Source organism: Equus quagga, chromosome 12 (assembly GCF_021613505.1).
Source record: "Equus quagga isolate Etosha38 chromosome 12, UCLA_HA_Equagga_1.0, whole genome shotgun sequence".
Classification (NCBI taxonomy): Eukaryota; Metazoa; Chordata; class Mammalia; order Perissodactyla; family Equidae; genus Equus; species Equus quagga.
This window is the reverse complement of record NC_060278.1, coordinates 16,085,751-16,098,862: the sequence shown is the minus strand read 5'-3', so window position 1 is coordinate 16,098,862 and position 13,112 is coordinate 16,085,751. Positions and strand designations below refer to the sequence as shown.

Below are 13,112 nucleotides of genomic sequence, written 5' to 3'. Positions count from 1 at the left end.
GAATTTCTTTACCTTCCATCTTTGTATTTTCTGTTTTTGAACTGAAACATTTTTCCCGATCTTTTAAATTTCTCCCAGAGTATTTTGCACTCATATTCATCACACTTTTATCTGTGCCTTGCCTTCTCTACTGTATGTTCTGTGAGTCCAGGAGCCATTCCTAGTTCAATGCTATTATTCCTGTTGCCATGGATTACAGCAGGCACACACACACACACAAAGACATGAATTAAGAACGTTTCTGCTATTCATAGCTATTTGTAAGATCAGCCCCACTACTAGTAAGTACATTATTGTAGTCGTCAAAGCATGCGAACAAAGGAAATATGTAAATCTGTTTCTCCACCCAAAAACCCAGTGTCAACCTGTGTGGCAGAGCTCTTTGAAGCCCACGAGACGGGCAACTGTGTGGAACTGAAAACAAGTCTTAGAATTGGGGTTTAAAAGACAAGTGTTTAATTCCTGCCACTTGTCAGCTTTCAGGCTTGTTTAAGTCAGTCTCTGCTACTTGTTCATCAAAACCCACTCTCCTTTTCTTCCTAAGGCTTATGAGTGCACTATATTTCTCAGCTTGTCTTGCAGGTTTTTCAAGTAACAGAGTTCTAGACAGCAAAATATAAGTGGAAGAGGTGTACGCTACCCTAAGCTTGGCCAATAAAAACTTACAAGCTCCACCATCTACCACCACATGCCCTCCATCATTCTTTTTCTTCCTTCTGACTAACCCAGATGGGAACAACCCTGGTGACATGGGGAGCCCCATTTTGAAGATGGTAGATTGTCCTCAAGACTTGAGTCCTAAATGTCAGCATGAAGTGGAGCTCCTTCTGAGGGTGAACGACTACCCCGGTATCACAGGTACCCCGGTATCACAGGAACACATTTCTTGTTCTCTGATCCACTAAGTATTTAGGGTTTATTTCTTACAGCAATTGGATTTAGCCTAACATGGAGAATAGTAATAGCTACTTCATAGATGAGATGATGTCTATAAATCCTTAGCACAAAGCCTAGCACCTTGTATGCAAGAAAAAGTACCAGTTGTTATAGTTATTACAGGGTTTGGATGAGAAATAAATCAAATAATGAATGTGCTTTATAAACTAAGTGCAATACAATATTAGATATTCCAGAACTCTGTCTCCTGGATAGTTCTGAGAACTCATGAAATCAGATTAGTTCTATAAAGTCTTTTCTTTGGGGGTGAAATTAAGCTTTCTCTGACTACTTGCACATTTCAGTTATAACCTTTCACTACACACACGCAACCATCTTATATTAGATTTGCGTGCATCATTATATGCTTTTAAATAACAATCTATAATTCAGGGCATTCATTTTATAGCATGAGTTTACAAAAAGCAAATGTGCAACTTAGTGGAATACATCACAGCAAGTGAGACCAGTGGCCGAGACAGGTATATCCTTCCGAAAATGCTGTTAATAATGGCAGAGATCCAGAACGCAAACAAGGCGAAAAATGATTTATTACGTAAAATGGGAAATCACACATGGTGCATTTCTGTCCTAAAGAGCTCTTAGTCCAAGGTCTTAAACATAGTCAAAAATGTGCAAGCAAGAGAGAAGGAGTAAGGTAACTGTAATCACTGTTTCTTCCACTTTTGGGGGAAAAAAACCCAGCCGCTGTTCTCATCTCAGAACATTAGTAATGCCTAGGATATGCCTGTCCACTACAATGATTAGTGAGCACAATAAAGTTCCTGTACAGCTTGAACAAATTAGTCATCTGCATTTGATGCCTCCACTGTCGATTGTACTTCCATTATTGCTGGAGTGCCTCTGCCTAACTTGTAACATGGAAAAGAATTAGGCTTTACCTATCAAATTTTACCTTTCGTAGGTGGCTTTTAAATACTGCATGAGTCAAAGCATGTTAAAAACAAAACTGACCATAACAGAAGGCATCCATGATAAGTTTCTCAGGCCTTTTCCCCTCTGTATTTATTCTTACATTGTTCCCCTTTTTAGGTAGGGGTAACATTGTGTTACGTTTTATTTGAAATCGTTTACAAACCAGACTAGAGTCTGAATGGGTACCTTGTATTGTGTTAGTGTTCAATACATGTTAATTAAATTAGCACAGGTTACAAAGAAAGAATTAATATAATGCTTTCATGGGAGTGATGATTAGGTTAATGTCTTCGTATGTTAAAACTAGCAAGGTTGTATGCTATGTTTTAAGACACATGAGGACAGGTCATTCATCCATTTATGCCACAAGTGATTTCAGGCTCCAACTAAATGTTAGACACCATGCTCAACGCTGGGGATATTAAGATGGATAAGACACAAGTACTGCCCTCAAGGAACTCTGTCTAGTGGCAGAAACACAAAAACAAAGAGTTCAGTACCATTAATTATATGAAAGGAATATAATATACTATATCATATTTGAACATTTAATTCAAACTTTACTTGCCCTTTGGCTATACGTATAAGCATCATTGAAAACGATTTTCAAGGTTGTTTTGATGTTTTGTGGTCTCTTTAAAAAAATCTGATGCAAGATAAAATTCTACTTCCCAAATGGTCATAATTGAAAGCGAATGCATAGATAATTAAGTATTCTATAAGAAATCACACAAATGTCACGGGAAAACACTAAGTTTCATCAAACCTGGTGTTTTTTAAAACCACGTTGGAATCATGCTTCATTAATTAATTAATTCATTCAAAAAGTGTGTATTAATTGTTTTCTAAGTGTTTACTAGCTAGGTGGTAAGCCCCAAGGTTCCCAATGTTTGTTGTCTGTGCCCATCCAGTGGCACACAGTAGAAGCTTGATGTATAGTTTCTTAAATGAATATTGAAAGAACTCAGGGCAACTTGCCAGATTCTGAGTGTGCCCTGGTGAATAAGCTTGGTTGCTACTGACACAGAATTTACAGTCTAATCTAGAACCAGATTTAATGTTATCCCTGAGATTTAAACACTCTCTCAAGAAAATAAAGTTTCACTTAATGAGTAGACCTAGAAGAGTGATACTATCAGAATATAGAGCTAAAATAGGTTATAACTCCAAAACTTTAAATACAATTGCAATTTCTTTGCCACTTTCATAAGTACATACATGCATAGATATACACACGCACACGTAAAAAAGCACTGCTGATTGTTACAAATGAAAAGCTCTGTTACACGTCTTAGCCAGGGTTTTGAGAAGGTTCCCAGCCATTGCTACAAAGCAGATGGTAGCCCCTCCCTTGCTGACTGACCACCTACCCATATTCTAACCAACAGCCTCCCAGCTACCCAGTCTGTTGCTTTTCAAAATGTCACATTATTATTATTATTATAAACCAATACTTTAGTGCTTCTATTTAACATTCAGTAAAATTTAAACAAAAAATGATGATTTTAATGCCAAAGATTAAAAAAAATCAATGACATTTTGGATATGCCTAAATCTTTAACCCTATCAAGACCGGTTCTTTGAGCTGACTCAAATCAATGTATGATGGAGATAGTTTCAAAATATCTACATTTATCTTTCAGATACTGTGCTGTATCCCACAATCATTTAATATACCAGGGCAAAATATAAAAGGCAGCTGAAGCGCATCGTAGTAAATTTCTGTATGTAAATTTCAGTATACAAAACTGTGTATATTCTGTTGTTACAAGACAGTATTGATGCCTGGAAAACCTTTTCCACAGAGAGTTCCACTGTACTAAAAGTTGTTGAAGTAAGAAGTACCCTATCATATTAAAAAGTGTCTTATTTGGAATATCTGAATGGAATGCTCTAAATGAAACATTCTTGCTATGGCCATTACTCTCTTATCGAGAGCTCAGGATCTTAAGGAAGTGCTTAGTTTGTCCAAAATGTGATACTAAGACTTCTCAGCTCTGTAGGAAAAGTCCAATTCGGTGACTAACTGGTGCTCTTTTGCAAAGATGAAGACAAACGGGAGTCATAAAGGAAAAACTTCGGAGTAGGGTTTGGAAGTGGTCGATCCGGACCTCGTAGATAGGTCAGCTGCAGATTCCGACGGGACAGCAATCCTCAGGTTATCAGCCCCATTTCTTTGCTAGCTCCTCATTCCTGCCATCATCCGCGCCTTCCACGGCTCAAGGGATGTCCTCTGTAGACACTTGCTCTCCGGGGCGCCCGAGGCCTTCGTAGATTTCAGACAATCCGTTTAGGAACGGAGCCTCCCCCATCACAGAAGTGAGCGACCTGTTCCCGCCCGCAGGCTGCCAGGGTTCCCGCGCGGTGGCTGCGGAGCAGAGGGAGTGCAGCTCGGCGGCCCAGAGAGGAAGCTCCCGGGCGCGAGGCCTCGCTTTCGTGGCTTTGAAAACTTTCCAGCGCGCGTGCCACGGCGACGCGCAGCGGCTGGGCCGGCGCCCACGCGGCCCGCGCCTCCTGCGGGGAACTTTTCGGCGCTTGGGTTGCCTTGTCACTCTCGCCTGCCGACGCGCCTCCCCCTGGGCTCGCGCTCCGCGAGCTCCCTCCCTCTTGGCGAGGACCTGCCCCGGCGCCTGCGGCTCCCATCCCCGCCGCCGCCGCCGCCGCCGCCGCCGCTCCGCGCTCGCCCTGCCCGGCCACGGCCGCACCGCGGAGGGAGCCCCTCTCCCCGGCCACCCGGCCGCGTGCCCGCGCCACCGCCTCCCGGCTCCCCCGCGTCTCGCTTTTCAACATGGCCCGGCCCCGTCCCGCGCCCTGAGAGCCGGCGAGCGCGGCGCCGAGCCCCGGGCGGCCCCCGGAGCGGGGGGCGGGGGAGGGGCGGAGGGGACCCGCCGCGAGGGGCTGGCGGCTAGCTTCGAGCCGACTTTTCGCCAATGGTCCAAAGCGACATGTCCAAGTCGCCTCCCACAGCGGCGGCGGCGGTGGCGCAGGAGATCCAGATGGAGCTGCTGGAGAACGCGGCTCCCGCGGGGGCGCTCGGAGCGGCCGCACAGGTAGCGAGAGCGCAGCGCCTTCTCCTTTCTTTGTGAGCCGCCCGGGCGCCGACCTCCATCTCTCCGGGCGCCTCCTCTCCTAGCATCCCTACCCTGCCGCTCCCTGCTGCCTGGGTCTCCTCCGCCACCTCCTCCTTCCTCGCCCTTTGCCACCCACTCTCCTCTCCTGGCGCCAGTGACCCTGCCCCTTTTCGCCTTTCCCTGGCTCTTCTCCGGCTTCCATTTTTCTCTGCTTCCGAAAAGCAAGTGGGAAGGGGCGGGGGAGACCTCCCGGTCTTCAGAGGCTGCCCCCGGACTGCTCCGGTCAGCCCTCCTCGCCCCTTCCCGGGAGAGGCACATGGAGAGACATGAACCAGGCGAGTGGACTGGACCTGCTCAAGATCGTGAGTCTGGGTGGGCGGGAGGGGCTCCGTTTCCAGCAGCTCTTGCTCCGACGCCGACCCTTCTGGACGTGCTCTGAGCTGGGGTGGGAGTGGGCGGCATGTGATGGGGTAGGGGTGGGCAGGAGTGGGGGCGCTCTGTCCCAGACTCCCGGGGCCAGCCCCGACCACCTCCCGCACCTGCGGCGTTACACCACTTTGACAGCTCAGCTCCCCTCGGGGCACTTGCCAAGGTTTGCCTGGATCCCTTGTTCCTTTCTCTTAAGAAATGAACGAGTTGGGGACGCGAAAGTTTTTTATTTTTTTCATTTCCCCTGAAATGTTAGCCATTTCGGGGAGCTCAAGGACCACCTTTCTCTCTGATGAGTATTAGCGATTTCTGGAAAAATTGCAGTGTGCTGCTGGTTGTGAAATAGGAGATGTCAGGGGTAGGCGTTGGGCAATGGTAAGGTGGCTTTTACGTAAGGCTTTGGCAGGTGCGGTTTGGATTACAGACACCTCCGGGTCTCAGCGGTAAGGAGTCTCTCAACTTTTATCCTAGCAGGGACATGGCTTAAGACTCCCAGCTTTGGGCTGCTTGGCGAGTGATGGGAAGAGCTTAGGGTTACATTTCAAGCATCATTTTGGAGAAATGCCTCTTCTCAGCTTAACGATATTGGCTTGTTGATTTCAAGCCTACATTTGCCAGATTGTAAACTGTGGTGAGATTATGTATACATCATGCTCAAGAGAGAGCATGTTAGAGTATTATTTACTGTAGCAATTGGAGCGGGAGTGGGACAAGGTAATAAAGGTTACAGACGTTTTGTTGCCGCTGTTGTTTTGATAGGTGGTGGAAATTGACAGCTCTAGATGTTTCCATACTGTTAAGAACGGCAGTTCCAGTGGCATAAGAGTGGAGCTTCATTTAACTTTCTTTTGCCACTTAAAACATAGAATTCACTTTGATTTGAGATGGAGGAAGAACGTAGAAACTAAGAACTTGTAGAATTAGCAATCCATTTCTTTCGTAGAGGTAAAACAGCTAGATTTTAATCTGCCTTGGGCTGTTTGAATGCAAAGCAGAGAGGGGACAGGTAACTAGCCACCTACATTTTCATTGAGCCTCAGCCAGAGGACCTGAATCCTTACCAACACATGTTACATTTGTTCTAGACTCCAGATTTTATCTAGACACCAGGTTAGAGGAGAGTGAGAAATATGCTCAGAGACCTCGGTTATTCCAGGATGAAGGTCTTGAATACTGATAGAGGAAAGGAATTGTAGATCCTGTTTTCTCTTTGATCTTCCTTCGGGGATTTTTTTTTTTTAAGTTTTTATTCTTATGATAAAAATAGAGTTCCTGAATTCGTGGAGATCAAAGTTAGGGCTGACAGAAAGCATGACCATTCAGATAAGAGGTCCCCATTTACTTGCTGATTTATGTAGCGAAATGTAAGTCAGCAAATATGTATTAGGCAGCTGCAATGTGGAAATGATTCAGATGTGAGAAGACACAATTTCTGCCTGACATTCCAGTGACTGCAGGTAGGACCAGTGTGTGACAATTGTATAGCATGGAACTACAGAGAAGTACTGAATCTTATAGGTTTCCAAGGAGTAAAGATCACAAATATTCTATTTGGAGTAATCTGTAAAGACTTCATGGAAGAGGTGGCGCTTGAGAACGCATTTGAAGAGGGGTCAGATTTCAACAGAGATGTTCAGAGACATGGTGGAGGGCTATACAGAAAACAAAGTCACAGAAGCTAGGAGTCTTGAAGGATACATTTATAATCCCCAGTTTGAAAAGAGTGTGGAAGAGTACAGATTGGGCGTAGTTAGGCATGATAAGGCAATTTGAGGCCACACTTGGAAGTTTTGGAACCTGCAGTGTATTGGACAATAGAGAACCGTGGAAGGGGTTCAGTGAAGGAGCCACATGACCACTCCTTCAGAAGATTCACCTGAGTATGTTCTGTAAGATAATCTGTTAAGTCTCAGGAGGCCAGAGGTGAAACTGCCAGAAGGGAGATGGATGTAATAGTTTGGACACGAGGTAATAAGGCTTAAACTAAAAAGAGAAAATATAATGGATATGACAGGACTGCGCATGAGACATTTCAAAGACTGAATCCATGGGAACTGGCAAATGATTGCATAGATACAGGAGAGGGAGCAGTAAGGGAGGAATGGATATTATAAGCAGGTAAGAGGTATAAAGATTCGATTGCGTCAACATCCATCTCCTTGCTTTCTCTGCCTTCCAACGATGAAAGCAGTTTTCCTTGAATTGTGTTCATATCACATCCGTTATTTGAGGGAAACATTGCCTTGTTTATTTTATCTCTAATAAATCATGGCATCATGGCTTGGAGAAAACTTGGCAAAGGCATCTATTCCATCTCTCTGGGCAGGCCAGGCCAGCAGTAAAACCGCCTGAGAAAGGAGGCTGTCTGAGGAGCATCCCCCTTTTGTGTGACACTGCATAATAGTAATTCTACTTAGAAATGGAATTTTTATTTGCAAATGGTACCTCTAGGCACTCATTGGTTTTTAAGAATCCTTTCTATTTCGCCTCTGGATTATATGACAAGTTCTATATGAACAAAGCAAAAGAAGTAGATTCATAGACTCTGCCCATTTTCCCTTTTGATGTCAGTAATCCTGCCTAGGGATGGGGCAAACTCATACATGCCAACCCTTCCGTCTAGCACACTGGCATAAATAAAATGGATATGTTTCTTACCTGAGAAGTGAGGGGCAATCTAACTGCAAATTCTTGCAAGTTCTGATGTAAGCAAATTGCATCACCTTTTTAGGTAACCTGTTGCACAATTTCAGTGCAAACTGGGACACAGTCTAGCTGCAAAGTCAAGGCCCGAATGTAGGACTCACCTTCAAAGCTCTCCACCTGTACTGTTCACTGTAGTCACCACTTGTGGCTTCTGAGCACTTGAAATGTGACTGGTCTGAACTGAGTTGTGCTATAAATGTAAAATACCAGATTTCAGAGACTTCATATGAAATAAGGAACACACAGCGTCTCAGTCATTTTGATAGTGATTACGTGTTGCAGTGATAGTATTTTGGATATGTTGGGTTAAATAAAATACATTATTACCATTAATTTCACCTCTTGCCTTTTACTTTTTTCATGTGGCTACTAGCAAATTCCAGTTACCTACGTGGCTTATATTATCTTTCTGTCGGACAGCATGAGTCTAAAGGATGGCCCTGGTCATTCTCTGGGGAGTTGACTGGAACCCGTAGGAAGGCTGGGTGGATGAGAAGTAGGTGAAAGGGATTCAGACTAGGATGGCAACAGAAGCGGAAATGGACGAGCAACAAGAGCAGGATCTTAGCACTTTAGGCCTCAGAGACATTGTAACCGGCACCTCCAGTTACACCTGAAAATGAACAGACAGTAACCAGAGGGCCTGTTTGTTTTGCTCCTAGCAACAGAACCCAGCTGGTTCCACCCCAGCGGAGTTTGCCAGATGCTTTTCAAGCAAGTTGTAGTAATACAGCCCCGTAATGGCAACATCCTGCATCGCTGTAGCACCGACCGAGCTTTATCTAAAAAGAGCAGCAGCCGCTCTCCTGTGGCTCTTGAACCACGTCAATACTGTGTTCCGGAAACATTCTTAGGTCCGAGGTACAGTTTAGTCTTTTGCAGTCACCCAACTTAGTGGTCACCGGTCCTGTGTTTTATGCTGTGCTAAACTCTTCACTCCTAGCCTAGGTCACTTTCCAACAGATTGGTGTTTTTGTTCTGGTGCATCATGGGAGAAATTTTAAAACGTGCCAATCAGAATTTCTGAGTGTGTTCTAAAACGCGAACTATAACGTCTGACTAGCTGAGTGATTTGTGGTTTAGTTGGTCTCGGAGTTTTCATTTCTTTTCTTTTTGTCTTTCTTTTTATGTAAAGACTTCGTCTACCTGTTGCTGTATTTACTCCCTTTGAATTATCCAGTTTGTAGTCTTGGTCTTTTCAAGAAAAGCTGAGCCAAATGTTAACTCTGCTGGGCAGAGGGGGTAGCCCTGTTCAGTTTTGTGACTGTGGGACATGTCTATATCGTACGAGTAGTATATGGGTAACACTTACTTTCACAATGACAGGGAGTTAAAATTAATGATGACACCACTTTGCGTACCTGGGTCTGTCTTAGAGTTTTCTCCAAGCCTGGCTAGAGGTAGATTGTGAAGAGGCAAGGTTGGTCCCTGCCCTTCGCCTGCCTTCCCTGCCCCCTGCACATCCCCACTAGGTGTTTCTCTGCTTCCTGGCCTCCTCCCTTCTCTGCCTGCCAGACCCCCAGAAGAGCTCTATGTACGCTGCCTCTTGATTCCCTTTTTGTGTAAACTGATCCATTATGGAAAACAGCTCATGTTTCCCTTTTTGTAGGGAGGTAATCCCAGTTACTCTTCTGAAGTGAAGGATCCGACAACCCCGTTCACACTAAGCTATTGGTAAATGAGGTTTCCTGTCTGATTCCTCTCTGGATAGTTTTGGCTTTCTTTGCTTTGGACCATAAGATGAGGAAAGCATCCAGTTCAGAGGGATAAATATCAGTGAATGCTAATTGAGAGGGATGAAACTCATTTCAGGCATCCGCATTACACTCATGGGGAGCAATTTGTAGTTACAACCGTCACCATATCCATCAACCACAGAAGCGACATCATTCTTAATGCTGTCGCCGGGGCCTGCTGAGCCAACTCCGTGTGCATGGCTGGGCTGAAATCCCCAGTTATCTGACAGCTTCTTTAATTAACCCCTACTGTCTACTTCAATCATACAGAAATTAGATTTTAACTACCTGTGGAAATGTGAACATTTATTTGCTGATTTTAAGACCACAGACCAATTTTGAAACTTAGTTCTCAAAGAAGACATTCATTCACGTCAAGCTGGTATTAACATCATGATGAATGTGGGCTATCTTTTTAGCGAGTCGTTTATATATTTGTGGCAATTGCTTAAATCTTTTTTTTTTCTAGTCTCTGAAATCTTAGCTTAGTTGATGTTTTAGGAGAAGGAAAGGAATTTAAATATATGGTTTTCTTTTGTCCTTTTTGCTATGGTGACATAATTTGTTTTTGTTAAGCTGCATGTAACTAATAGGCAATGAGTGGAAATTAGTGACTTTTCGGGACTGTGTTCCAAGAAGAACTTAGGGGTCTTCACATGTCATGGAGAGTATTATGGTTTACACTTTGCACTCTGGCCAAACCTGGGTGGTTTTGATTGTTAACTGCCTCCTATATCAGGTATTCGTATGTTTAGCGTTGCTAAAAAATATTTAGAAAAACCATTGGTTGTAAAAGTAGCTGCATTTGAAGTAGCAAATTAAGTAAGAAAACTATACTTCTTTTCCAAATTTAGTCAACTAAATATTTGAATACTTAATCTTTTCTGTCTTTTTCCATTTGGAGGAAATTTGGCCTTAACTTTTTTTTTTTAATTTCTTCATATGAAACACTCTAGCATTTATTTTCAAGTATTTAGAGTAGCTAATAAACAAGTAATCCTAGCAAGATGGACTTAATTTTAAATATGCATTGGATAAAAGGAAACTTCATTTTGTAATGGTGGTATAAATTTTCACAAACATTTTTCAAAGTCCATGAAAATGGACTATTAGCTTTCCAAAAGATGCTTGAATTTTTTTCTTGATCCTGGATATTGTTATAAAAAAACAGCTAGTCATTGAGTAGTCACTTTACACTTAGAAATTTAAAAAGAAGACAATAGGAGAGAAATGACCGCTGAAATTAGTAAAATAGCAGAATAGAGGTGTAATTAAGCATATCTATTTATTTTGGCTTTTAATAAATATGATGTAGAATGAATAGGGATTTGCTATAACATTATTAAGACATAAACAAGTTAATGCTTTGAATAAATCATCCCTCATAAATTTAAGTGACTGAAAGACAATATATTTTTCTCAAAACTATCACCAGTTTGCATGTGATTCAGTGTTCCCTAGCTTTTTAGGGTGCAAATTGTGTCTCAGGACAGTTGAAAATTGTAGTAATGCACTATATATATATTGCATTGGTAGCTAAGTACACCTGAAATAACGTTTATGAACGTATTCCCAGGGGCCTGGAAAAATCAATGTCATTTTTAAATGTGTCTAATTTCTTGCAGAGAACTGAGCTTCCCCTGGGACTGAGTCTCTTAAATATTGTGTGGTTCTCACAGTGCCTATGGTGCAATTGAGAGCAGCCGTGAAAAAGCATACACACCAAAGCAGCTGAATAGTGAAACATATTTATCATTAAAAATCGGAAACCAATGACAGTAATCGAATTTCAGAGAAGCTTTACCCGTTTCAAAATGATACTCGAAGGATATGAGATAATGAGATGAGGTTCTATTTTCTTTGTTCTCAGAGATAATTTATGCTCCTCGTGAAGATACATAGTGTATTTGACATAGATTTGCCCCAATCCCCCCCTAAAGAAACCTGTTAGGCCTTAAAAATGCTTTTGAGGCAGTAAGTATTTTTCCATATGGAATAATGTAATCTTTTTTTTTAATTTTATGGAAATTTTCATACTTTATTTTAGCGTTCATAGGCCTTGGAAGATACTTCTGTCCAAACCTTTGCATAATAATTGGAAAAGGAAGATCATTGTTGAAAGAATGTTATTTTTCAACAGTTTACTGAATAATGTTTACATAAGTAAGAAGAATAAGCTGTTAACTGAGGAGAACCTTGGATCATACATTATGAAAGCCCAGCCTAGATTGTCTTGCCTTTTATGAAGTTGAGAGTTAATTAAATGCCATGGAAACACATTTGTATTATATAAATCCCTTAGATACTTGGAAGAGGACAAACATATTTAAGAAAAATTTTTGCTTTAAGATTGTACGGCTCTCTCACTGATTGCAAATTCATCTAAATTACTCATAACACAAATGTTTGTAATGGATTTCAGCTTGCCTAAGTGCTACGTATATTATGGTTTATAAGATAGTTCCATTTTAATGGAAACCATGTGAATATGTAAAATGCAACAAAGTAGCATTTTCAAAACCCAAACATGGTGATTTTGAAAAAGTAAGTTTTGTGAATTCTGATAATCGAATGAAGTCTCTTGGAGAGTAATCACTCTAAACACTTTATGCGCTGTAGCCTGGTTTGTTTCCACTCTTCTCAGCCTAATGTGGGTATCAGTTTTTAAAATATTATTTTGAGCCTTTACCATGTGCTAGGTCTTATACTAAAAGCTATAAATATATTATTGCATTTAATACTTAATACAACCCTGTGAGGTAAGTGTTAATATCCCATTTTAAGAAGGAAAAGACTGATGTTTGGAGAAGTGAAGAAATTTGCTCCAGTTCTGCTGTAGCAGGATTCCAACCTCTGTATATGTAACTGTAGAGCACAGTGTTTTCACTTATATTTTAATATTCATTATTTGCAATAACTTTGTGCGTAGAGTTAAACATAGATGGATGCAGAATTTATTCTTAGTGCTCTGAATATAAGCTGTAGATGCAGTAGAAAAATCAAGTTTATTTGTCGATGTTTGTGCTTGGCCCAATCTTATTATTGAAACAAATTCTTGCCTTTAACGTCTTGTTCTGAAATGCTTATTTTATTATTATTATTCCATAAAATTTATTTTTCTTGCCTTCTCAGCAAAATCACTAAGTTGTTAAAGAGCAAGATTTTCATACATTACAACAATGGGCCAGGACATTTTACAAAGTATTTTAATTTCGTATAATTCCCTCCCACTTATATAGCTATATCACCATCCCTCAAAGCAATCTCCAGATGCATCCAGTAATAGGAAGGATGGGCA

The 13,112-nt window shown here is 41.9% G+C and overlaps 1 protein-coding gene across 4 annotated transcripts in view; it reads left to right on the top strand.

Annotated features, from left to right (window-relative positions):
* The first annotated feature begins 4,661 nt into the window (after positions 1 to 4,661).
* CACNB2 (calcium voltage-gated channel auxiliary subunit beta 2) overlaps positions 4,662 to 13,112 on the top strand; it is a 351,929-nt gene continuing 343,478 nt past the window's right edge. For 3 of the 4 annotated variants that reach the window (XM_046679148.1, XM_046679150.1, XM_046679147.1), the window contains exon 1: positions 4,662 to 4,922. In XM_046679148.1, the coding sequence (XP_046535104.1) occupies positions 4,803 to 4,922 (120 nt within the window). In that variant the 5' untranslated portion in view covers positions 4,662 to 4,802. Of the gene's footprint in view, positions 5,306 to 13,112 lie in introns of all 4 variants that reach the window. The other variant, XM_046679149.1, reaches the window with a different exon arrangement.